Source organism: Notolepis coatsorum (genome assembly GCF_963971535.1).
Source record: "Notolepis coatsorum genome assembly, chromosome: 17".
Lineage (NCBI taxonomy): Eukaryota > Metazoa > Chordata > Actinopteri > Aulopiformes > Paralepididae > Notolepis > Notolepis coatsorum.
This window is the reverse complement of record NC_140181.1, coordinates 70,657,156-70,684,896: the sequence shown is the minus strand read 5'-3', so window position 1 is coordinate 70,684,896 and position 27,741 is coordinate 70,657,156. Positions and strand designations below refer to the sequence as shown.

General features: G+C 42.1%; 1 protein-coding gene across 4 annotated transcripts; it reads left to right on the top strand.

Annotated features, from left to right (window-relative positions):
• Nucleotides 1–31: 31 nt before the first annotated feature.
• Nucleotides 32–26,953, top strand: LOC311244559 (myosin light polypeptide 6; the record flags this gene model as incomplete). Of its 4 annotated transcripts, XM_084334140.1 has the most annotated exons (7): nucleotides 13,940–14,082; nucleotides 14,532–14,559; nucleotides 17,869–18,012; nucleotides 20,024–20,197; nucleotides 22,107–22,184; nucleotides 22,917–22,952; nucleotides 25,091–26,953. In XM_084334140.1, 6 exons carry the CDS (start codon nucleotides 14,080–14,082, stop codon nucleotides 22,943–22,945), a joined length of 456 nt encoding a protein of 151 aa, XP_084190266.1. In that variant the 3' UTR covers nucleotides 22,946–22,952; nucleotides 25,091–26,953. The 4 variants fall into 4 exon arrangements, with proteins under 4 accessions (XP_084190264.1, XP_084190263.1, XP_084190266.1 ...); XM_084334138.1 differs by lacking the exons at nucleotides 13,940–14,082; nucleotides 14,532–14,559; nucleotides 22,917–22,952 and adding exons at nucleotides 32–199; nucleotides 14,753–14,780; XM_084334137.1 differs by lacking the exons at nucleotides 13,940–14,082; nucleotides 22,917–22,952 and adding an exon at nucleotides 32–199.
• Nucleotides 26,954–27,741: the final 788 nt, after the last annotated feature.

Sequence of the window (27,741 nt, the reverse complement as noted above, 5' to 3'; positions counted from 1 at the left end):
AGGGCCGCTGCTACCCTTGACGACGTCAGGAATGGCCCCTAAAAGAGAGCCCTCCGTCAAGAAGACCCCATCGCCAGGGGCCCAGCCCAGACTTGGGCCCCCGTTCCCCTGCCTCCACACGGCCCCAAGACCGGTGCTGGAGCAGAAGCCGAGGATGTTGCGTCCCTCTGACTCCCCGTTTGACCCGAGCACCTTAGAGGTAAGTGGCGTAACCACATCCATCCAACACTGTGCCAAAGTTAATATGGGACGGACATGTATTAGGTCAATATGTAGGTGAAGTCTCTGTTGGTGTCGAATAGCCTAATAGAGTAATAGCATGCTGAAAATAGGCCTCGTTTCCCAAAGCAAGTAGACTGAATTTCACACAAGCAGGAATATATTTTACATCCTCAAGGGATGATCAATCCACCACCTGTCTATTAATTCTGCTGTAGTTCAATTCTTTTAACAATAAAAATCTTTAGGTTTATTAACAAGAACAAGCTTTCATAATACCAGTATCTGGGATGCAGTAGGGATGATCCAGGCTAAGATAGAAAATAGGACATGGATGAGACCGAGGCTGTCCCCTTAGGGAGGAACAGACTGCTACCATGTGCTATTACTGCAGGGTTCTTTCAGTGATTGCATGAGATACATTTAGTCATTTAGCTGATTTTCATTTTTCATTTATTTGGAAGGGACAGCATGTATTAATGGACAATACATATAATGCACTGTAAATACACAGGATTTAGCAAGGGATGCAAATTTTCATCCTCAGTCCCCAATTGTAAGATGCTTTTATCAAAAGCGACTTACAAGTTCTGTATGACAAGTCAGCAGGAAGGGTACAACTTTTTCAGCTGAGTAACAATGTTCATCAAACAGTGTTGAAACTTGGGTGCTGCAGTGTTAGTGCATAGTAGTAGAGACATATTAGTATAGTAGGTAGTAATATAGACAAGGAAGAGTAATTGGTGGAATAGTGCATGATAGTAGAAGACAGTAAGAAGGTTATTGTAGTTTTTCTTCACATTTCTGATATTGATAGAAAAAGTGTGTCTTTAGTCGACGGCGAAATATTGGTTGTGTTTCGGCTGTCCAAACTGTGATGGGAAGTTTGTTCCACCATTGTGGAGCAAGGACCGAGAATAGGTGGCTTTTCTTTGATGACCCTCCCGTAACTCGGATAGGAGTGGTGGGTCTGAGGCAGGTTCTGGTTGTTGCGGCGGTGTGAGCGGAGCAGTTCAGCCGGTCGTCAAGGACTACACCTAGGTTCTTGGTGGTTGGGGACGAAGCCACGGCTACATTCTCCACTGTGATGGAAAGGTCGGTCAGCAGGGAGGATTTGGCCGGCAGGTGATGCAGCTCTATTTTGCTTAGGTTCAGTTGGAGGTGGTTGGTCGTCATCCTGGCCGAGATGTCGGACAGGCAGGCTGAGATCCGCTCAGAGACATGGATATCTGAGGGAGGAAAGGAGAGGAAGAGTTGAGTATCATCGGCATAGCAGTGATACGAGAAGGCATGCAACGTGATAATGTTACCCAGAGATTTGGTGTAGAGGGAGAAGAGGAGGGGTCCAAGGACCCCTGGGGGACGTCCGTCTGAAGGGGGTGGGGGGCAGACAGGGTCCCTCTGCATGATACTTGGTAGGAGCGGTTGTTGAGGTAGGATGACAGTCATGCCAGCGCAGAGCCTAAAACTCCCATTCCTGCGAGGGATGCAAGTAGGATCTAATGGTTGACTGTGTCGAAGGCTGCCGACAGGTCCAGGAGAATCAGGACAGAGGAGAGGCCCTTCGCTCTTGCTAAGTGAAGAGCCTCTGTGACTGCTATGAGGGCCGTCTCTGTGGAATGACCAGTCCTGAAGCCTGACTGATTAGGGTCTAGGAGGTCATTTATGTAATAGATAATCAAAATCTTTTTCATTTAGAAAGTGAGTTTAGTAGGAGAAAATACAATTTTAAACATCAGTTTGCACGTACCACACTTAAACAGATGTGTCCTTCAGTTATTGGTGTAAAGTTGTGGAATTCTCTCCATAGCGAGCTTAAGGGATGTAATAGTGTTTATCAATTCAAAAAGAAATTATAAAAAAAAAAATTAGTCAGTATGAAAATCAAATGTGATTTTTTTTTATTCTTTATTCTTTATTATTATTATTATTATTAAATTTTTTCTTGTTTAACTGTGGATTGTGTGTTTCTTGTATAATGGTATGAATGATTATTTGTGTAAATTAGGTTGTACGCCGACCATTAAGTAAATACTTGTTTAGTTTAGGAATAAGGGGCAGGTAACTATAAGATTTATTCTTCTTCTGGGAGCTCCAGTAGCTCACCGCATATCTCGGCGCTATTTCTGCGTCGGGGAAAACCGTGCTGCGTCACGGATCTGGTGGACTCGAGTTCGATTCCCGGACCCGCCGTCATTTACCAGAATGTCTTCCCCTGATCTATATCCCGTTTCACCCTGTATCTGTCGGTCATGCTTGACCAGAAAAAGCGATAAAAATGCTAAAAAAATAAAGTTTAAAAAAAAAAAGATTTATTCTTCTTCCTAAACATTTAGACAGAAAAGGCCCTATTCCCCGTACATGGCTAACTGAGTTAGCCGGATAATTTTCAGCATAGCTTGACTTAAGCCAGACATTTCCGTTCCCCGAAGTCGGATTTTCTAAATCGCTATGGTAACAGATCAGAAAGTTTGAACCTGGTCCGGAGCAGGGTTAAGTTCAGTTAGCTGGATGAACCATGGCCACACCCTCGCAAAGAAGTGCCAGCTCGCTTCCTGAAATAATTACCACAGTGTAGATCTGCATTATACCATTCTAAATTATGTTTTTGTGCTTCGTTTTCCTAGAGGGGGCTTTTGAAATGTATAATAATAGAACTAAATTCTGATAATAAATCATATTCAGCCTATAGATTTACTTTGTCCTAAATAAAATAATGCACGTCATATACGGTGCTCGGAGTCGCGATACACACTGCATGTGGTTATTTTAATAACGGCGCATTGCAAATGTGAATCCCGTGGGGATATTTTTAATGAATGAAACCGGCCGTTTGGCTCTGATTAGTTTCATATATTCTCCGCTGTAGATTTGCTTAACGGAGCGCCCGGATTGTGTTTCATTCAAGCATAAAATTGAAGTGTCTATGCGTGGATTGTGGTCTTTGTGGATTATGAATTACGAGGAATCTGAGGATTGTTGAATTGTATCATCACTCACACGTTATTGTGATATTGTAACTGGGATTAAAATGTCTGATGAGAAGCGCTGTTTGACAGATTTGAGCAATTGAATGAGCCGTTGACGTCACATTAATGCATTTGAGAAAATGCATTTATCTGTTCAAGCACTGTTATCTGATGATGAACATGCGTCACTGGTATAAACCAAAGGTTAATCAATTCAATGCATATGGATTATGTCCGAAACAGATAAAAACCTGATTAATAGTGAAACTGTATAGCCGGCTCCAAGCCTCTCTGTTATTTCGGGGGTCGTGCCTTGAAAATTGTATTTATATATAAAGTACATGCTACCTAAGCCGAGCGCATACAGTGCAGATATCCTCATAAGCATCTATTAATTCTTATCAATTAGATACTCTTTGGGCTTGTTTGTATCTACTTATTCTGAAAGAGTTTAACTAATTATTTTCGCTAGCAATAGATCTCATTCGATTATTCATTCCATTTTAAGCCTACAGGCACATTTAAAGAAATATAATCTGATTGATTGGGGTAATGAGGGATTTAACATTAGCCTATATTATGCATTTAACTTGTCGGCGAGGCTATTGAGCCGTATGTATTGTACCCATTCTGCAATATGTTAATAAAGTTTTAAATCAATCAATCAATACCGTTAGAAAATCAGGATTTCTGCGATCGACACCTGCTGTCTTTTCAGCTGAGGCGGCCGCGCGCACTGATCCTGAGCATCAAGTCTGGTTCAAATGAACGAGACTGAATCCACCTTTGAGGAACAGGGAAAGCGCGGATTCAAACATCAGGTTAATTGAATCTGGATAATGGGACTTTTGATCGACTTAGTTGAACCAGGTACGGGGAATAGGGGTCACGAATAAGAATAATAAACAAATCAAATCAAATCAAAGTTGCCTAAGATAAGAGTAGAATAAAATAGAATAAAAATGGATTAAAATATACAGTAAATAAATACAGTAAGAATATACTGAGGTCTACAGTAGGTGTAATATTGCACAGTGCTGTTTCAAAACTAAGAGTCCAGGAAGATGGTAACTGTCACTCTGTGTTCAGTGATGCAGTGAGGCACAGTGATGCATTGTATAGTCTGATGGCTGTTGGAATGAAAGACTTCCTGTGCCGTTCAGTGCTGCATTTAGGTAGTGTGAGCCTGGCACTGAACATGCTCCTCCTGTCAGCCGAGTCTGTGTATAGTGGGTGGGAGGGGTTTTCCCTGATGGCCTGGAGCTTAGCAAGGCTCCTCCTCTCCGCCACCCTCGCTAGGGAGTCCAGCTCCACCCCAACCACGCTACTGGCCTTCCTGACCAGCTTATCCAGCCTGTTTGTGTCCCCTGCTCTCAGTCCGCTGCCCCAGCAGGTCACAGCGTACAAGAAGGCGCCCGCCACCACCGACTCATAGAACATCCTCAACATCCTTGTACAGACATTGAAGGATCTCAGCCTTCTGAGGAAGTAGAGTCGGCTCTGGCCCTTCTTGTACAGTGCCTCTGTGTGTTTTGCCCCGTTCAGTGTGTTGTCGATGTGCACACCGAGGTATTTGTACACCTCAACCATGTCCACATCGACTCCCCTGATGGAAACGGGGGTCACAGGTGCACTCCTCCTCCTCCCCAGCTCCACAACCAGTTCCTTGGTCTTCGCCACATTTAGCTACAGGTGGTTTTTATCGCACCATGTGACGAAGTTCCCGGTATTCCCTCTCGTCACCGTCCTTTATACATCCCACTATCACAGAGTCATCAGAAAACTTCTGAAGGAAATATACATTTGCTGTTGTCTATCTATTCACAGCAGAGTAATTAGGTAATATTTACATTATGTTAGACCCCAGATTTGTAATCTCACAAGTTTTACAGTAGCTTTCACCAGGTATATCTGTAGCCCTTATAGTTTGGGAGATATACTCATTTTAATATACATATGTACTGTAGGCTATGTTGTTTTAGAGAGAATTTCTTAGAAGGTTGATTTTAAAAGATTCCTGTTGTGATAATTAATGGGCATTCTACAATTAAGTAATAATACACGAGAACCAGTGGAATATCAGGAATATTTACATTTACATTTAGTCATTTAGCTGACGCTTTTATCCAAAGCGACTTACATGTTCTGTACGACAAGCCATCAGGAAGGGCACAACTCTATCAGCTGAGCAACAATGTTCATCAAAGTGTTGAGTGCTACAGTGTAGGTTAGTTTATTAGGACAAGTGCATGACAGTAAGGTTAGTTAGGGTTAGATTTTTTATTTATTTATTTATTTTTAAATTCAGATAATGGTTGAAGAAGTGCGTCTTTAGTCGACGGCGAAAGATTGGACGTGTTTCGGCTGTCCTAACTGGGGTGGGTAGTTCATTCCACCATTGTGGGGCAAGGACTGAGAATAGGCGACTTCTCTTTGATGACCCTCCCGGAGCTTGGATAGGAGTAGGTCTGAGGCGGCCAGAAGATGCAGAGCGTAGGGGTCTTGAGGGTGTGTAGTTAGAGACCATTGACCGGAGGTAGGCGGGAGCGGTTCCCTTTGCCGCATGGTATGCTAGGTCGAGGGCCTTGAAGCGGATTCGTGCAGCAATGGAGAGCCAGTGCAGGTCCCTAAGAAGTGGGGTGACATGGGCCGACTTCGGTAGGTTTGAGATCAGGCGGGCCACTGCGTTCTGAATGAGTTGAAGAGGCTTAGTGGCAGTGGCCGGGAGGCCAGCGAGCAGTGCGTTGCAGTAGTCGAGGCGGGAGATGACTGTTGATTGGACGAGGAGTTGGGTGGCTTCTTTTGTCAGGAAGGGGCGGATCCTTCTGACGTTGCTCAGGAGGAATCGGCAGGTTCTGGTTGTCGCTGCGATGTGAGCGACGTCGAGGACAACACCAAGGGTCTTGGCGGTCGGGGACGCGGTCACAGCTGCATTCTCGACTGTGATGGAAAGGTCGGTCAGGGGGGAGGATTTGGCCGGCAGGTGGAGCAATTCTGTTTAGCTTAGGTTCAGTTTGAGGTGGTTGGTCGTCATCCAGGCGGAGATGTCGGACAGACAGGCCGAGATCCGCTCAGAGACGTGGATATCTGAGGGAGGGAAGGAGAGGAAGAGTTGAGTATCGTCGGCATAACAATGGTAGGAGAAGCCATGAGATGTGATAATGTTACCCAGTGATTTAGTGTAGAGGGAGAAGAGAAGGGGTCCTAAAACCGAGCCCTGGGGGACACCCGTCCGCAGGGGGCGGGTGGCCGACAGGGTCCCTCTCCATGACACTTGGTAGGAGCGGTCATTGAGGTATGATGACAGCCATGTCAGCGCAGAGCCAGCCACTCCCATTCCTGCGAGGGCCGCGAGGAGGATCTGGTGGTTGACTGTGTCGAAGGCTGCAGAAAGATCTAGGAGAATCAGGACAGAGGAGAGGCCTTTTGCTTTTTCTAAGTGAAGTGCCTCTGTGACCGCAATGAGGGCTGTCTCTGTGTGGAGTGACCAGTCCTGAAGCCTGACTGATTAGGGTCTAGGAGGTCATTCTGTAAGAGATAAGCAGTAAGTTGGTTGGATACAGCACGTTCAAGTGTTTTAGAAAGGAAGGAGAGAAGAGAGACAGGACGGTAGTTGCCTATGACGGTAGGGTTCAGGGATGTTTTTTTTATGAGGGCCGTGACTCTGGCTTGTTTTAGGGAGGTGGGGACCACCCCCGAGTTGAGTGAGGAGTTGATGGTTGCAGTTAGGAATGGGAGGATCTTTGGTGCTATGGTCTGGAGGAGTGGGGAGGGTAGCCGGTCCAGCTGGCATGTAGTCGGACGGTTCGACGTTACCAGTGTCAGGGTCTTGGCTTCTGTAATGGGAGAGAAAGATGACAGAGTGAAGGATGAGGTTCTCGATTCAGCTTTTGGAATGGGTGGGGGTTGGGAGAAGGAGCTGCGGATGTTCTCCACTTTTTCCTCAAAGAAGATCGCAAAGTCTTCGGCAGAGAAAGATGAGGGGGGTGGGGGTGGGGGGGGGAGTGAGGAGGGAGGACATGGTAGCATGCAGTTTGCGAAGATTCTTGGCAAAGGCCTCGATCCTATCAGGGTTTTGAGGTTATTCAGCTTTTGACCCAGCCGCAAGCTATAACCGCAGGGAGGGTTAGGATGCTGTCGATGCTGTCTCCCCTGGAGGAGGAGAGGAGAATTCTCCTCCTCAGGGCCCCCCTCTCCGTGGATGGACTTTTTGGTTTTGGTAAACTGTGTACAAAGAAAAACTCAGTTTTCTCATAGACTTCAATCATTCGGCTGTTTTGCTCTTCCTGTTTTCGTGTTTTTTGTTTTTTTTATTTAGATCCCCATGTGGGGTATCATTGGAAAGCCACACTCATTGGCTACAACGATCCATCATTTTCGAGATCGGATCTAGATTGACGGAACTACTGCAGCCTGAGTCGGGAGTGGTATTTTGCGCAATACCGTGTACTTTGCACAAGCCTCAAATACCGGCATGTAACTCGAGAACCGCTGAATGGATTTTGTCGCATTTTGTCGCTATTGACAGGCAACAAATAAGCCTTCAATTCGATATATATATACATATTGTATTACAAAATATGCACACCGAGCCAAAGTGCCGGTTGCAAAAAATCCGAAAAACGTCCCATATGAGGGACGTTGCAGCTTAAGAGTTCAATGTTAATGTTATAATGTTTAATGTTCAATTAAAATGTCTATTAAAATGAAATATTATTGAGATTCTGTGCGATTTATTTACTTTCAGGAATGTTTAGCGTAGATAAAGAAGAAGAAAAAAACATACTGTCTTTTAAGTACATTCCTTACTACTATGCTACTATACTTAATATTATACTACTAGTACTACCTACTGTATCATGATAATATGTCTATACTACTATGCACTCAAGTTCGACACTGTTTGATGAGCAATCTTACTTACCCTTAGATGCCAGAGTTGTACCCTTCCTCTGACTTGTTGTACAGAATTTGTAAGTTGCTTTGGATAAAAGCATTCAGCTAAATGACTAAAGTATCCCTACAAGGTGTGTTTTTTGGAAACATTCTATTGCGTGTATACAGGTTAAGGTTAATTGTGTTCTCTATGTAATATACATATATATAGATGAATTCCTTATTCTCGTGAACAACCTTCGTCGGAATCGACACAATACACTGAGTGAATTCAAAACGTCACAGCGGTTGTTAGCGATCAGACATGCGCTCTAAATTACTTTTACAACACAGTGTGAGATTCAGATCTTCAGTGTTGCACGCTCACAAGACAAGAGCCTTTACAGTTTCCTGCTATCTTTTAACACTTGTTTTTGTTTTACAAGATACAATAACATTGCATTGTCTCCACCCAACACTATAAGCTATCGTTGGTCGTCCACAAACCACTCTGGATGCTTCTCCAGGTCAGACACATGCAACATTAAAGGACCAGACCAGCCTTTTTGACGTGTGGGTTCTGAGTCATTCCATAAAAAAAAAATCAAGGCACCCTTCTTTTTTTCATAATATTTTACCGTTACTGAAAGGTTTTTGATAATAAGTAATTTTTTGACGATTCACCACTGCCATAGGCTTCCATTTTATTTAAGAATGTGTCTTAAATGCCACATGAATCCATGGCCGTTACTACATTTGACTAAAGTGCCATGCTAACATCTGAGGTGCATTTATTTTCCTGAAAAGTATTTGTTAAGCTTTCACTACACTACAGAAGATTAACCTTTCACTACCACACTACAGAAGGTTAACCTTTCACTACCACACTACAGAAGGTTAACCTTTCACTACCACACTGAAGGTTAACCTTTCACTACCACACTACAGAAGGTTAACCTTTCACTACCACACTACAGAAGGTTAACCTTTCACTACCATCTTCTTCATTTGTGGCACCCTCCATGGGTTGATTTTTAAATATTTAGCACAAAAAAGGTGTACTACCTGTAGGGATCCAACAAATGATTATTTTCTTTTTGATTAATCTCTTGATTAATAGAACCCTTGCTAAGAAGAACCATAAATCTGTTTAAAAAAAGGTTTTTAGACAGCACATGTATTTGTAGTTGTAAAGTCAACCTCACTCAGAGAGTGAATGTGCAGATTATCACCTTAATCAAATCAAATCAAATGTATTTGTAAGGCCCGACAACACACGTTAATGTCCCCATGGGCCGGACACGTCTTCTTTAAACAAGTCAAGAAGAAACATCACAATAAGTCAAGAACAAAACAAGAACACCATAAGGTCCAACAAATTTTAAATAAGTGCAAATAAATGAATGCAATGCAAACACTCCCAGACATACCCCACGCAAAGGTAAGGAAAAACTCACTAAAACCTAACAATAGGGGAAAATGCACCACAGGCAGTGTGGAGGAGAGAAACCTTAGAAGGGCCATTCAAGAGATGTCTTAGATGTCGGTGATATAATAGTAGAGTTGCAGACTGACAGTTGGTAAGCATGCACTCATGTGTGTAGTGAGTGAAACACAGATGAGTGCATGCAATAGCAAAAAATTTAAGATAGAGCTGATAGCGATAGCAACTGAACATTTTGAAAGATTAAAGATAGAGCTGATAGCGAATCTATTTGAGGCACAGGGGCGGCGCAAAGAGGGTCGCGTCCTCCCCGTCTTAATCACGGGACGTTCAACACTCCGGTCATCGCTCCGAGACAGCCGGAGACAGGGAGATAGGGGGCGGCGCAGAGAGGGTCGCAACCTCCCCGACATCATCGCGGGACGTCCAGCACTCCGGTCACCACTACGAGACCGCCGGAGACAGGGAGACAGGAGGGCACGCAGAGAGGGTTGCATCCTCCCGGTCTTCATCACGGGACGTCCGACACTCCGGTCAACACTCCGGGACAGCAACTCACAGGGAGACAGGGAGACGGGACAGGCGTTAGAGAGCTCTTAAAAGGCTTAAATGACTATACTATATATATATATTTTTTTTTTTATCCACTTTTTCTCCCATTTTCTATATTTTCTCCCATCCCAATTTCGTATCATCCAATTCAACCCTCCCCTGTCACGGACGCTGTTTCTTGCCTCCCACAAGCCGGCTGCAATGTGGACTAAGTCATACATAGCACGAGTCCCCTCCGGTACTCGAGGTAACAGCAGTCGCATCTTTTCACCTGCGCAGCTCGATCTCTCAATGGCGAGGAGTAATGCGTGGGAGGCTCACGCTGCCCCCGACACTTCCTGATTCTACTGCGCAGGCGCACCAACCGACCTGTAGGAGTCGCTTTCCACAACGCCCGATCCCCACCCATCAGTTTCCCACCCCCAAATACGGCCAATGTGTATTAGTACGGACGACCAGCTAAACTGAAAGCAAATGTGGAGCGCTGGGCTCGAACTGACGAGCCCAGCGTCTCCAGCATTTCGTGGCGAGCGCCTTGCCCACTACGCCACGTAGCCGCCCAAATGACTATACTATCTTTAACTATAGGTAAACGACACTCCAATTGACAAACTTTGGATAATTAGTTAATTGAAAAAAACAACTCCAATAGATTATAATAATAATAATAATAATAATAATAATAATAATAATAATAATAATAATAATAATAATAATAATAATAATAATAATAATAATAATAATAATAATAATAATAATAATAATAATAATAATAATAATAATAATAATAATAATAATATCTTAAATATAGCGCCTTTCAGGAGACCCAAAGGGAGGGGAACAGGGAACAACGTAACAACAAAATAATAATCAAAAGGAAAGAAAAAGAAAAAAGGGAAATCAGGCAGAGTCATTTACAAATTTGGTGAAGAGGTGGGTTCTTTGTTGAAAGAGTTCATGTTCTGTGCAATATGACAGAGAGTGTTGGTGCCACTACATTTTGACATGCCATGACATGTCGGTAAATTTTGTGAGGGTGCCAGTCATTTTGTTCAGTGTGAACAGTGGGAAAAGTTGGTCTGGAAGTGTTGGGCTTGTTATATTTAAAAATACATTTAAATTAAAAATAGAAATGGAATCGATAACAGGGTATTTATTTTCACCACAGATTAACATTTTGATCTGGTTATCCATGGATCTGTGGTGAAAATGTAACACCTTTTAGAAGCTTTTAAGGAAATGTGGACAGTGGACTGAATAAATCTAGGGTCAGTTTATCGCGTTAATTAGATTAATTAATTACACAGCAAATTATCACGTTATGAAAATTAACTCAAAATTAATTACAAAAAAACAAAAATATTTTTTTTTTTTTTTTTTTTATCTCATTCATTCCATAATAACGTAGAATACCCATTTTACAGAATTTTTTTTATGGTATTTGCATGTTCTTGGTATCTGATTCTATGGGACATCTATGGATCTCAGGGAATGTATTCCCAGTGTCAGAAATACTGTGTCTGTTATAGGCTTGAGTAAATTGTATGAACCAAATGAGAATATCAATGACATTTTTTTTTAATCTTTGACTGTGAATAACACTATGCTCAAATTGACCAGACCTGAAAACTCTAAGCAAATTAATAGATGGAAGATGATTAAACAGAAGGTTTTGTAGATACAGTACTGAATTCTGTCATCCGGACACATGCAATTTGAAATATGATTATAGAATATCAGGCATAAAATGGTTATGCGATTAAAATGCGATTAATTAGATTAATTAATTACAAATCCTGTAATTAATTAGATTACTTTTTTTAATCGCCTGACAGCACTTATTTTCACCACAGATTAACATTTTGATCTGGTTATCCATGGATCTGTGGTGAAAATGTAACACCTTTTAGAAGCTTTTAAGGAAATGTGGACAGTGGACTGAATAAATCATTTGGTTATGTATACAGTACAGCCAATCAGTGAAACGTTGAGAAATTGGATCGAGTGGAAGGCCTTGCTCTACTTTAAACCTGTACATCTGTCTGTCCCACTTTAGGCTTGGCACACTGTTTTTGTCCAGGTGGTATTTTATAGCTTTGCTCTCATCACCATTATGCTTTAAATGTTATTTTGTCATGTGTTGAAAATAATGTATTGACGCATTTCAGTATATCTGGCCTGATCAACGGTGCCTGGATAGATGAGTGACTAAATGTGTCTGTCTGCTCTGCTGCCTATAGAGGCTATATGTCATGGCAACACTTTCTTTTAGTGTAAAAAAAAAAAAACAGATCTAATATCGAGTGTAGTCCAATAACCAAGATGCCTGCACTAGCCAATCCAATTCAGTCATGTGGATTTGGTTCTCAAACTTGTTTTTAGGCGAAGGACCCCAGAATTGATTCCCATTCCCACCTGAGAAGACATGTTATTAATATTTATGCTTGCTTTAGTGGGCTAAATAATCCTAAGGGAGATTTCAGTGGAGTGTGAAACATATAAGAATAACACATTGTGCCGACATAGTGAAATTATAGTGAAATTAAACAATTTATTTAGCTGGGGACCCCCTGGAAGAACCCCTCAAGGACCCCTGGGGGTCCCCAGGCCAGAGGCTCTGGCCGCTCCGCTCTGATTGGGAAACACTGGAACAAAGCTGCGAATAAACCACAGACACAAACCTCTATGAACCCGCCCGGACGCGTGTATATTTTCCCTAACGCACTTTCACTTCCGCGTTCAGGTTCCACGATCTGATTGGCCACTGACGTTTCTCTCAGCGCCAATCGCGTTACGCCTAGTTCTATCATTGGTTAAGATTGGCGACTCTTTCGAAGTTGGTTAAGGTTAGAGTTTGGTTTAGAGCAGGGCGATAGACCACCAGCCCTGATTCCAAACTCTAACCGTAACCAACTTCGAAAGAGTCGCCTAGCTTAACCACTGATAGAACTAGGCGTTAGCTAGCTAGCAGGCTGTTAGAGTAACCTCGTTCCCAGCTTTATCTCGTGAGGTATATATATATATACTGTTAGAGGCATAACTAGGCGTAACGCGATTGGCGCTGAGAGAAACGTCAGTGGCCAATCAGATCGCGGAAGTGAAAGTGCGTTAGGGAAAATATACACGCGCCCGGACTTGCCTTGCATGGCTTCTGTGCAGCGTTATTTTTTTTCGTAGCCGCATTTTACGGAGACGCTCTCTGATTGGCCACTGACTGATGCTCTCTGATTGGCCACTGACATGTGCGCCCAATCGCGTGACAAGCTATGTTTTTGCCCATTTCCGCCTCGAACAGCATGCAAACTACCTAACGCCTAACTGGTTAAGCTTAGGCGACTCTTTCGAAGTTGGTTAAGGTTAGAGTTTGGAATCAGGGCTGGTGTTCTATCGCCCTGCTCTAAGACAAACTCTAACCTTAACCAACTTCGAAAGAGTGCCTAAGCTTAACCAGTGTAGAAACAGGCGTCACACGATTGGGCGCACATGTCACATGAAGTTTCTGGACACTTTTGTATCACAAACAGTACTGTATTTGCAAATCTGATATGTCATAAATGTATAGATGTAGCAATACGGTCTATCTGTATGTCATGTATGTCATATATGTTATGATGAATTGAAAATGGGGGACCCTGATGTAAACAAGACGAAAGTCTTTCTCTGGTCTGCATCCCCTTAACAATTGTATGTATTGAGCTGTACTGTACTGTACCCATTCTGCAATCTGTTAATAAACTTTTCAATCAATCAATTCAATCAATCAATCAATCAATCAAGTGGCCAATCAGAGAGCGTCTCCGCAAAATGCGGCCACGAAAAAAATAACGTTTCTGTGCTCCTCCTCCCAAGAGCGCTGCGCGTACTAGACAGTGCACACGGGCACACGCTGCACAAGTACACTCAACACACTACACCGCTGTGACGCGCTTCTACTGTCGGCTCTTCACCCTGCCCTGCCTTCTCCACCACACATTCTTTGGGTTGCCGACGTCTCGGATACACCTCAGCGACCACACAACCATGGTGGGTTTTTCGGCTCCCCGGATTTAGCAAACAGATTATCAATAATTCACTTGTCTTCGAATAATTATGCTTTTGGCGATATTGTGTAGCTAGTCATGCTATTGACGAGAGTATCTGGTTCGCTTGTTGACAGCTAGCGGAAGTAACTTTAGGTATTAAAGTTAAACGTTAGCTGACGTTAGCTAGCTAACATTTAGCTAATTGCACTTTGTTATAATGTTCGCTGTGACGTTGTGATTTCTGAATGTCTGCCCATTCATTTTTTTTTGTTTCTCCAAATTATATGCATCTCTTGTTAGCAAGACACGGAAATATGTTTGAAAGTCGACATTAACTGTCTCGTTGAAGTTCCTAGCTAACGTGAGCTGTATTATGCTTAGCTAGCTAACTATTGGTGCATTAGCAAAATAACATCATTTTAACAGTTAGCACAATTTCTCTTTGAGCAGTCTGACTTCTCGGAAGATCAAATCATTGGTGAGTTGCAAGCCTGTGTTGTTACATTCTCCAGCTGCTCTCTGTTTTGCATGCCACCATCCTCGCTTAGAAGCCAACTTTTCCTTTATATCTTCCCTGTCACCTGTCATCCTTTAGCATTAGGTGTATACGTTTTCCTTCTTCCTTTCATTGCTGTCTCTTCTTTCCACTTGCAACTGCTTGTTCTCTCCAGATTGAGTTTAACTTGGATCAGATACATGGTAAGTTGGTGACAAGGAACCCATGGGCTCTAGTGATGTTATCTCTGGGTCTTCAAGGTGTACTCTGTATGTTTAGTCTCCGGATAAACAGTGTGTCGTTGTGAGTGAGTGAGTGAGAGCCATGTTGCTTGGGAGTGCTATCTCGGTTATTTGAAAGTAGTCATAACTTAAGAACTATTATCATACTTAACTTGGCTGCTTTGACTGTGTTGCATTCAGTGTCCGTTGTTATGTACGATTGGTCCAACTCCAAGTGTTGAATATTTAATCATCTGAGCCAAATCTAGACAAAGTTCACATCTGTTCTATTATAGTTACGGCCGAATTAGAATGTATGCATCCCTTATTGTGTCTGCGAACCATAAATAAAGTTAGCCCCTTATCTTCCAGGAGTCATCGTGGTGAAGTGTGCCCTTTTTTGGTGCTCAGTCAGCACACTGGGATGATTTTCATCCTCTGTCTCGTTTGTTTAATCATCGTTGACATAATAGGCTACAGCTAGCTCACTCTCCTCCTACTTTCCTCCACTCCTCCAATACCTAATATGGTGATGGGAAATGTGCTGGAGGCCTGAAGGGAAGAGGCACATTCCTGAGAACAGGAACAGTTCCACAACAGTGCCTAAGCTTTTTGGGGAATAGGCCTATCCCCTACTATTACACACACACTATTACACAGACCTGCCCTTCCATCCAACTGTTACGTAAACCCCCAAAACCATTATGTGCAGATGACTAGGAATTAGATAGATTAACCAACTAGATTAAGAGCTAAATGAACCAACTGTGTGTGATATGATATCAACAGAGATGATTGAGTCATGACTGATAGCTGATACAGGCTATGTTACTGAACTCCTGACAAAAACAATATGGTAATCTGAATGCTGTGTAGGCTCGGATAACACCTTATCATGGCTACATTGACTATTCCACAACATCATAAAGAATTCATATCAAATTGGGGTATGATCAAAGTAGGGGTGTCGGATGGGGCTTTCTAAGGCTTTACTGCCAAATGAAGTAAAGCTTGGGAGACTTTATATAGTAACTGCCAAGGAAAGGAGTGATGAGACGATGCTAAAACACAATGCACCACAGCAGAATCACTTCTACATCACATTATTTTTGCTAGATGTCTTTTTGCTCTTTTGTTTGTCTGTCTGTTTGCCCTGTCTTTTTTTTCTCAAAGCATTTGAAATTTAATTATGAGTTGCAGGGAGTTTGAAAATTCAAGAATTCTGATCCAAATTGTCATTGAGGTTAGTTGGGCTAAGATTATTTTCAATTCCACTAGATTGTGGCTTTATGGAACACTGGAGCGATAGTTCAGACAGTTTCAAGCTATATGTTTCAAACTTGGGTCAAATGGCATTTGGTATTATTAGCCTATTACTTAAAATGTGTTTTAACTTGCAAGGAGGAAATCGTTTTACTGCATCTGGACATCGGCTAAGGTGTTAAATCACAGAAAAGTATAGATCTACTTATTTTACTTTCAAATACTATCCTGTGATTGTCTAAAAGTTATGGTATTCATTCTATTCTCCTATGTGACAAACTCACCAAAATTCGAACGGATACTTGCTAACATTATTTGACCCAGGTCTGATTTGTTTAGTAAACACCATGTTGCCAATCTAATTTCCTTAACTAAGGATTGTGTGAGTGACTTAAGTTTCCAAGCAGGTCTAGTTGTCATTGCGGTCAGGTGTTGTTAGTCCCCAACCTCCTATCCTATCCTGACCTCATTTAACCTTTAGAGTACGCTCTAATTATCCTGGGTAGGATAGCCCGTGGATTGGAACCTGATCAGGCTTGTTCCACTACTCTCTGCTCATTTTACCTTCTCGGACGACATGTTGATCTAATCAACTCAGTGAGGAGTGACCAAGATATACTGAGAAGAGTGAAATAGAGGCATGTTGGTTCAAATTAAGAAGTTAGGCTCACATGAAGAGTGTTTATTAACAAACTAATTGTCACATGTTTTATGTTCCTTCTCTAAACTGCTTGTTTTCAGTCTTCTGTTGTTTTTGCTGCTCTGTTTGTCTTTTCATAATATTTCCATTAAACTCTTATTTTTCATACCCGACCCCTCCCAATCTAGGTATTCACTTAAACCCTTATTTAACCAGGCAACCACCACACTAGGTATTCACTTAAACCATTATTTAACCAGACAAGTTGACTAGGTATTCACTTAAACCCTTATTTAACCAGGCAAGTTGACTAGGTATTCACTTAAACCCTTATTTAACCAGACAAGTTGACTAGGTATTCACCCTTATTTAACCAGACAAGTTGACTTAGGTATTCACTTAAACCCTTATTTAACCAGGCAAGTTAACTAGGTATTCACTTAAACCCTTATTTAACCAGACAAGTTGACTAGGTATTCACTTAAACCATTATTTAACCAGACAAGTTGACTAGGTATTCACTTAAACCCTTATTTAACCAGACAAGTTGACTAGATATTCACATACACCCTTATTTAACCAGACAAGTTGACCAAGAACACATTCTTCTTTACAGCAACTGCCTGGGGGAGTAGTTGCAGGGTGTCGGAGGGTTACATACACACTCACACACAGTGTGTGTTGGGTGGTGCAGTGGTTAACACTGGAAAGAAGGTCCTGGGTTCGAAAGCGACAAGGGGCCTTTCTGTGTAGTTCTTGCCGTGTGTATTCGGGTTTCCCTGGTTTCCAGCAGCTGCCCACACTGCTTCTAAGTGGTTAGGATAACTTCCCCATGGGCATTAATAAAGTATGACTTAACGCACCTGGAACTGCCCAGTACAAACACAGACTTCTACTTTTGGCCACTGAGCAGCTCCACTGGAGCAAATCGGGGTTCAGTGCCTTGCTCAACAAGCAGTAGTTGTTGAGGGAGGGGGGAGCGTTACTCATTCACTTCCTGTTGGTTCAAACCAGCAACCTTCCTATCACAAGCCTGCTTCTCTAATCTTTAACCTTACCATCTTTAACCGTACTTCATTCTTACTTCCTTAATTCACTCACTCACCCACTCACCTCTCCTCTGATTGGTTCTCCGTGCTGACCCTCCTGTGTCTGCCCCCCCTCCAGAGTTTAAGGAGGCATTCCTGCTGTTTGACAGGACAGGCGATGGGAAGATCAGCTACAGCCAGTGCGGGGATGTCATGCGGGCCCTGGGCCAGAACCCTGTCAACGCTGAGGTGCTCAAGGTCCTCGGCAACCCCAAGGCTGAGGGTGAGGAGAGGACATGGGCAGACGCACAGAATGGACTGGGGAATGACATGTCTTGTGGGACAGAGATGAATGAATAAATATCTGAATTATCTCCGCACACCGGCCAGCATGCAATTCCTCAAAGTTACCTGTTTTGACTTATGCTTGTTGTCCTTTTATCACAATTCTAATCTCCTACTCAACTGCTTGGAGTAGAGATGGGTCCAAAAATTATAAATAATTTATTATTTGATTACTTGGTTGAGAGCTTTAATTAACTGAATTTGAGTTGTCTTATTTCTAGGGTACCTTCACATTTGAACCGGTACCAGAACCAATTCCTGGAATTCGGTATCTGTACCCAACAGTACCTTTCTTCGCTACTTAACTCTCTGTAATAACAAATACATTTATTTCAGTTGTAAAACAAATAATAATAATAATAAATAAAAGTCCAAACTTCCCAATTTCAACATTGTTATTTATTTAGTACATTTTGTTATTTATTGTTGCAACACATCCTCAGTAAATATTATCAAACTCCTCTGACCTCATCTGGTAGACAGTAGACTGGTAGACAGTAATATATATATATATATTTGTGGAAAAGGCTTCCTCTTGTCTAGTATATTACACTCTTATACTAAACATGTAAAGGTACTGACATTTGGTACCGATTGATCTAGTGTGAATCGGTAGTGCTGATGTAATTCGGGTTCGGTATTCAACCATACTTATTTCAGGCAAACGCTTAACTGGAATGTAAGCACAAACTGATGCAAGGCTGGCCTACAAACCAAAGTACATTGTATTCAATATGAAAACAATGATGATAAAAAAAATTATTGAACCTGAAAATACCATAACATTTACATTTACATTTCGTAATTTAGCTGACGCTTTTATCCAAAGCGACTTACAAGTTTTGTACAACAAGACAGCAGGAAGGGTACAACTCTATCAGCTGACAAAGCATTAATACAAAGCAACCTTGTTAAAGTAATAATGTCAAACATTTTAATATAAATACATTTCTATTTTGCTACACTCTATTGCCAAAGTTCATATAACACAATCATGATACCCAGTTCATGAGTGCTTTTAAATTTGCTGTTCTAGACACTGGAGTCTGGTAGGACATTCCCGGGGAAATGAATCCAGCAAACAGGAAGTGATACATTTTATTTGAAATGTTTTATTAAACATTTAAAATCATACAAACATCTTTCAAAATAGATTACGAAAAGTTAAAAGAACAGAAAGAAAACAAAATACATGGGGGATTTCTTATAGAAATATACAAACTAAAACTCTTTAACCACTAGGCATAGAAAAACAACAAAAACAGAGATGGGAGGCAAGGCTTAAGAAAAAGGGGAAGTGATGCATTTGAAGTCGCCAGCAGCAACAACAGCAGTTTGTTTGGAATGAAGAGAAAGCTTAATTATTACTCCTGTTGTAGAGAAGGCTCTCAAACGCACCGCGCACCACAGCAGATGGTTGTGGAGGTTGTGATTGGGCTTGAGAACAATGAGGCAGGATTTCCTGTGAAATCACACAACCTAGAGTGTTTTATCAACAAAACAAAATACTCGTCTGAGTCTGGCAACACAACTCTAACACTGCATGGATTATCCACTCTTGAATGCTTATAAGAGGAGGAACGTCATTCTTAATTATTGAAAAAATATTGTCATTCATGTTCGAAACTGGTTTAGCTAGGTCATTATCCTTATAACAAAAGCTATTTGTAAAGAATTGAACAAGAGCGGCTTGGTGTTTTTAATTTAAAATGGACAGACTTAGAAGGCTAATTTTGAAACCAGTAAGCTAGCAGCTTCCTTGTTGATTAGAAACATGGTGATTGTTTGTAGCACTACCATGAATGATTTGGACCACTTCAAAGACTTGTGAGAGCTGTGCATGTCCCCTAGCTCGGAGCACTGTTGAGCTAGGGGATGTTTTAGTATTCATTCAGAGATCATTGTGACTTGTCTCACTGATCCAGCTTTACTATCTTATCATTTTGCAGAGATGAACCACAAGATGCTGGACTTTGAGCAGTTCCTGCCCATGCTCCAGGCCATCGCTAAGAATAAGGACCAGGGATCCTTTGAGGATTTCGTGGAGGGACTGCGTGTCTTCGACAAGGAGGGCAATGGCACAGTAATGGGAGCAGAGCTTCGTCACGTCCTCACCACGCTAGGTAGGTTACACTTTTATCACAGGCGTCTAGAGCTGTATTTTCTTTAAGCTTTTATATGTACATGTGTGGTGTGTGTGTGTATAAAGTGATGGAACGGTTCGTGTAAGAAATCAGTTCAACCACCATGGTTCGAGGCACCTAGAGACGGTTTTCTTCACTACTGTGGAACCCTATCCTGTAGCCTAATGCATCACTCCTGGAGTGTGTTTGGAGTGCTTTTGTAACTGGCCTTTGACTATTTCCATTTACTGTCATACAACACTTAAGAATAAGGAATACTACACTCGGTTAACATTAGTAATTCATACCCCCTGCATTTAAATACAAAACTGAGCGGGACCTTTTAGTTTATGCACGTGAGCTGCTGAGTGCTTTATGTGTGGAATGGCAATTACTGGTAAGTAGACAAGATGAGCTATATCAAATAATATTCTCCAGCATCGCTGTTTGGGCGCATTACAGATTTAGTTTAGTCTACGATAGAGACGGATTAAACGGCGACTGAGGCATACATTTAATGTTTTGGGCCATTTGACATTGGGCCAAAGCAACTCCTTTTCCCCGATGTATTTATACAAAACAACCTCTGCATTTAGATTCTGACACGGCAAAATCCATAATCAAATCCTTAATGTTGTTATTTATAGCCAACTATATATAAGATATAAGATATTCCTTTATTGATCCCCTTGGGGAAATGCAGGCATCATAGCAGCATGGGGGGGGGGGGGGAGTTGGGGGGGGGGGGGGGGGTACAGGTAGTAAACAACAGTGTACAGGTAGTAAAAACAACACAGGCAGTGTAAACAATTTGGTCAATATGGTCAATATAATTTACTATCTGACTAGCTGAAGAAATATTCACATTATTATTCACAGTGTCGCATAAGGTGCAGTATGCATGAGGTAGTGTTATAATTTACTATCTACTGAGTATACATTATTCACAGTATCACGGTATCCACTGAAATATACATTATTCACAGTATCACAGTGTCCACATAAGGTGCAGTAAGCCTATGGTAGTGTAGGTTGTCCTCCTTGGGTTCCTATAAGTCCCAGGTCAATGTCTGGTAGCAGTCGCTGTCGCTGCCCCCTGTTGTGGAGCCTGGAGGCTGCTAGTCGCTGCCCACTGTTGTGGAGCCTGATGGCCGCTGGTATGAAGGACTGTCCGAGGCGGTTAGTTGAGTGTCGTGGGGGAATGAGTCTGTGGCTGAACGAGCTTCTCATCTTGACTAGCTCGTCGTAGAGGGGGTGGTAGGGGTTCTCCATGATGGCAGCCAGCTTCCTTATCATCCCCCTCTCTGCCATCACCTCAAGTCTAGGTAGCTCGACTCCCACCACGGAGCTAGCCTTCCTCACCAGCTTGTTGAGCTTGTTGGTGCAGCCCAATACAGTCGCGCATAGTTTGATATTTCAGTGCATAACGTCGAGCCACAACGTTAATATTTCCTCTCATAGTCACTTCAACAACAGGTAATTTCCAAACATGGAACAGTCGGGAGGCAGCATTTTATCCAACATGTCCACTATAGACTTACACAGAAGGATGGACTCCAGAGCAAAGTTACCAGGCTGCCCACTACTCTTTGATTATACCAGACACGCCCCCTTATGAGAGCCACCTATAATGAACAAATAATTAATAATAGACATGTATGTATCTTTACCTAATACTATTTGAATTAGCTATTTTTCTCCCCGCTGACCAGTACCGTACCCAAAACCATGACATGAACCGAACCGTGATTCTTGTGAACCGCTCCACCCCAGTATATACAGATATACTGTACACATACACATTGTAGAAAGTTCTACTACAGAATCTAATAGAAATCTACATATTGGTGACATGCAGTAGTATCACACACCTGATATAGTGTGTTAATTATTTTGTTTTCATTCCCAGGGGAGAAGATGACGGAGGAGGAAGTGGAGACGCTGCTAGCGGGACACGAAGACGCTAATGGCTGCATCAATTATGAAGGTGAGCGAAGGAGACGGAGACAGGAAGAGATGCTAGCCACTAATTAGGTTGCCGTCGGGCTACACCTGTAAACCACTCAGTCTGATCGCCTTAACCAAGCCTGAAAACGCGGTCAACAGCGTTAGTTATGCATGAAGACGACATGTTCGCTGTGCGAGTGCAGAGAGAAGGTTTGTTCTGGTGAGATACACTGGTATTCCTGTTGAAACGCATTACTGGCGTTCTGAAGACGGCCATTGGACACATCTGTCACATTAAAGTGGTACATGTATTTGCACTTAGTTGTTACCATGCATTCCTTCCATCCTCTTCTAGGGAATCCGTAGTGATGTTACGTGGCGGCTTCCTATTCACGTAAATTCTGATTGTAAAGAATTTGTGATATATATTTTGACAATTTCCAAAAAGGTGACATTCTGGAGGTGGGGGGGAATCATCCAATCAATCAGACATCACATCCGTGTACCAAATGGAAGGTGCAGGCTAACCCACAAACTTATACCAATGTGAATGTGTTATAATATAATGTTATACCATGGCACAGTGTCCCTTTTAAACAGGAAGTCAGAGCAAAAGGGTGTTCGCGGAGGGCGTTGATATCCCAAAAAGATACAATCTTAATGTAACATCGTATGAACAGTCGTACAAATACACCATGTGTACTGAATGACTGGGAAATATGTGTGTGTGTGTATCAGCTGTTGATGTTGTGTAACTGTTCTTCCTCCACAGCTTTTGTCCGCCACATCATGTCTGGCTGAGCGGCCGGTACGGGCGTTGGGTATACCAGCAGATGGCTCCACCCAGGCTTTCCTGCTCTTAGTTCTTATAGACCATGACCCAACCACACCCTTCCAATCAGCTCTAGTTGTTTTCTACTCGGTGCCACTGTGATTCAAAGCGGAAACACCGCCCGAATCATGTGTTCTTTCCGTGGCCTAAAGGAAATGTCCAGTGAACATGAGCCACTCTCTCTCCCAAAGCCGGAAAGCCAGAGACGTAAGACTCGAACTTGTGATGTCATCACTATCGGGTGTAAAACCTGGAGCTGCTCCATGGGCGATGAATGGGAGAATGATTTTGTGGGCCCATAGGGTTTGTTTTCTTTTATACCCAAATGAGCTTTATTCTATAGTGGTGTTGTTCTTGGCTCTGAAACAGAAAATGGACCCATTCTACTCAGAACATCCCTCTGGGTGCTCTGTGTCACCTTTATTATCTGCCAATCCATTGTTTTAAGGAGCAGCGTCGGACTACTAGGGCTGCTTGATGATGGCAAAAATCATTATCGCAATTATTTTGATTGATATTCAAATCACGATTATTAAACATGATTACTCATTGATTCGAGAACATAATATGCGTTTATTGAACTTTGAGGCTGTTGTTTCTTTTTAACGCAATGACTTTGAACTTTTTAAATATAATTGAACTGGAAAAACAAGAAATAAATGACAAATGTGTGAAGTGAAGAAATATATAAATAAATCAAATACATGATAATACAAAATAATAAATACAAATTAATATAACTAATTATCCTGTGATGCACTTGCTGCCACAACCTACTGCAAAATACTAAATACTCGTTGTGTCTCCATAATCTTGTTTTCAATGATCGTGGGAAGCCAAAATCATAATTTGAAATTGACACTCGATTAATCGTCCAGCCCTCCTTTTATACCCGATAACCTCCCAAATTAGTCTTGGCATTCTAGTTTTGGGATTTTGAGAGAGAGAGAGTTGTCCACGTTCACTGGCATATCCGGATTGTTTTAAGACTATAGGAATAGCATCGTTCCTCTTTTTGACCATGCTAGGCCTGGTGGGAAAGCCTGGCGGTCCCTCTCGTTTAAGGTCTCGACCCGCTGCTCTGTCCCCTGCAGCCCTCTCTCTTGGCCCCCCTGGCTGCAGCATGCCCCTCTGCATGTGTCTTGTCAGGGCATCCCCCTCTCGTCTGCAGGGGGACATGGTAGACGTGCCGGGGAGTGCCTGGTCTCACTCGGGTCTCACTGCTGGGGGCGTGACCGGGACAGCCCACGTTTATTGACCTCTCTCGTCTCAAAACCCTGCCTTCTTTTCTCGATCCTCCCGTCGCAACTCACGGAACGTTTGTCCGAGGGAAGCGACGGTTGCAATTGGAGGATCGAGAAGGGAGGGCAGGGTTTGAGATGGGTCGATTTGAGACGTCTCATCGACATCAGGTCCTGTGGTCACGAAGTGAGAATAATTTTAATTATTTTTAGTAAGACTCAAATGAGAATTGCCAATTCCAAAATGAGCGTCATGCCTATGACAATCACTGAAATCATATACCGCACACGCATGTTTGCAGGTTTTGTTCAACATTATAATATATATCCACCAGCTCTGGGAGAGGGGATCAGCCACTCCTTCTTCTGCTAACCGACAGAATTGCAGTGAATTGCTCTATTTTGCTGGTGTTCTCTCTTCTCTGTCTGATGGAAGCTGATTTGTAGCTGGGCGCTATCTGATCTGACTGTAGCTCCCCTGACCCCCCCTCCCCTTCTCTCTCTCTGTGCCTCAAGTAGAGGCACAAACCCAACCTGGACGATGGCTTCCCTAACAGCTAACAGTCTCTTCTCAGATCCATAGAACCCATGGCCAAAAATCCCATCTGCTTGGCTGAGTAGGAGATAGAGATGATTACCTCAACTCTTTCTCTCTCTCTCTCTCTCTCTCTCTCAACTCAACCTCCCCTCCCTGTTCAACCCTTATTTTCTGTGTTGACTGGATTAGAATGTGAGGGGGATCAGCCTCCAAGTACAGCATCTCCCTCCCAGACTCAGTGGATGAGGAGGGTCTCCGCTTGTCCATGCTGTACTTGGGAGCGGGTCTCCGCCAGGCGGTGGGCTACGCTTCTAACTCTACTCTTTCTCTTTCAGAACTGGTCCGGATGGTCATGAGCGGGTGAAGGATGAAGACCATTCCTCTTTATGTTTGTTCTCCCCTCCTCCTTTTTTGTTCTCCCCTCCTCCTTTTTTTTTTTTTTTTGTTATTTTCACATTTTCCTCCCCTGTTTCTGTTACATATACCCTCTTTTTTGTTGCAATTAGCCTTTCAGCACCCTGCTGTTAACGAGGGGTGTGACGATACACTCAGGACACGAGACACTGTGGGTTCACGATTCCATATTCATCATGAAACGCAGGACGAACCTAGAGTCCAAAACCTAGCTTGAATACGAACGGTCAAAGCGGAACGAGCGGTGAAAGAATCACTGGAACGCGCACTCCTCGCCCTCTCTCTTTTACGCCCGTCAGTTGTCTCATCAAAGCGGCTCCTTGAGAATAGTTAGTCGACGAATGTTTATCTCTGAGGACTATGCCGTTGGTCTCCCAATACGAGTCAAGATTGAAAACGACAGTGGACTGGAGAGGATGGAACGTGACGTACGTGAGGGATTGATTGATTGATTGAAAAGTTTATTAACAGATTGCAGAATGGGTACAGTACAGTACAGCTCAATACATACAATTGTTAAGGGGATGCAGACCAGAGAAAGAGAAAGAAAGGGCACTGCATTTATTCAAGTGATCTTTATCCAGTAGTTAGTTTTATATAATTTTTTAGCAGACTGACAAATGGTTGATCACAGCTCTCTGTATTACACCTTTGGCACAAAAGAGCCAGAGACTGTCTTACCTCTAGTTGGTGATGTAGGCAGGTAGTAGGGCGGTCAATCTTCCTCTATAATCCCACTTGAATTTGTATGCTTTATTATTATTAACATTCAAATTATATTAGAATTTGTAATGCTAAATGTTGCCTATTACTATGTACCTATAGGCCAATGCCTACACTATCAATGATGTTATTACCCCTGAAGAGTATTATCTCCCCAAGGGGATTAATATATTTCATCTTCTGTCCACTAGAGGGCATTCCATCCACTCAAAGCTATTGTTTTGTTGTAACATTACCAATAAATATTTGGAATTACCAACAGGTGATGGCTTTCTTGCTAAGTAATAATTAAGCTTAGGCACAAAATTAATCATGTTAACTTGGATGGATTCATTGCCTATCGTATTTGAATGGGAAATAAATACAATAAATTAAAAATAATTATGAATACACATTTGAATGGCAATTTCAGCATTTGAATAGTATTATAATTTTCTTTTAATAATTCAAGTTAAATCCAAATATTTCCAACAGCCCTAGTAGGTAGTGATTATCGTAAACCTATTTTTTTTGCTCCACAGTGAATATCATATCTTTCTGGTGATAGTTTGTGGTTCAATATTTCGTCACATCCCTACTGTTAACCTTTCTCCTTATGTTATATTTACACCTTCTTATTTTCAGAAGTGCCTTTACATTCCCCCGTTGAGACCACAAATCACACCTGGCTATTGCTGCCTGGCCCTTTTTGTAATACTATATTTGAACAACTTGCATGTAATTAGGAGCCTTTGTGCTTGCGTAGTCTGCAATAACATTCCAAGAGATGCAGCACTTAAAGACTACCTTTCTCTGGACAATGATCGACAGTGTGTCAATGTCAGTCGGGACATTGCTATGGAGGATGATGGTCAGTGACCTGCTATATTATTATTGGCTGAGACTTGCTTTAGCTGGGAACATCTCCCTCCTATACAGCTGCCTGAGCTATGCAGTTAACGGATACGTTAAAAAAGCCATACAATTATGTAGAAATGCAACCATTTCCATTGGTTCCCATGTTTTTAAATCTCCATTGATTTGTTGCTGCATTCAAATAAATGATTTTCTGAAAACCTAAATTGCTTTTCGTTTGAGAATTTCTTTCGGATTTTGTCATTTGACAAAAGTAAAAAAGATTGCTCTCACGCTATAATGGATTTTTATTGAGGATGTTTTTGGTCCACTAAGGCAGTGGTTCTCAACCTTTTTTAAGATAAGATATTCCTTTATTGATCCCATTGGGGAAATTCAGGCATCATAGCAGCATGGGGGAGGGGAGGTACAGGTAGTAGGAGACATGATACAGGTCATAGAATTTATAGTACAGTGGAGAAGTTAAAAAAAAAAAAAAAAAAGGCAGTGTAAACAATATAATTAACTGGGCATGCGCATATGGGTAAGTAAGTATGCAGTGTGAAAAGGTCAAGATGAGGGTATGCTATACAAATAAAGTTTATTATTATTATTATGCCCTCTGTTATATTTGCCCTACAATAAATATAGTTACAATATATATATTATAATAAAAAAGCTAAATATATGCTCTGATGAAGTAAGTATACAGTATACACAAAGTGCAGTATGTATATATTGGTATGCCTGTTTGTGACCCCTAAAAACAGGGATGCCTTTTTGTGACTCCTAAAAACAGGGATGCCGGTTTGTGACTCCTAAAAACAAAGGGATGCCTGTTTGTGACTCCTAAAAACAAAGGGATGCCTGTTTGTGACTCCTAAAAACAAAGGGATGCCTGTTTGTGACTCCTAAAAACAAAGGGATGCCTGTTTGTGACCCCTAAAAACAGGGATGCTTGTTTGTGAAGTGTCCTCATCCCCATGCAGAGTTACCTCTTTCACAGCCTTTGGCA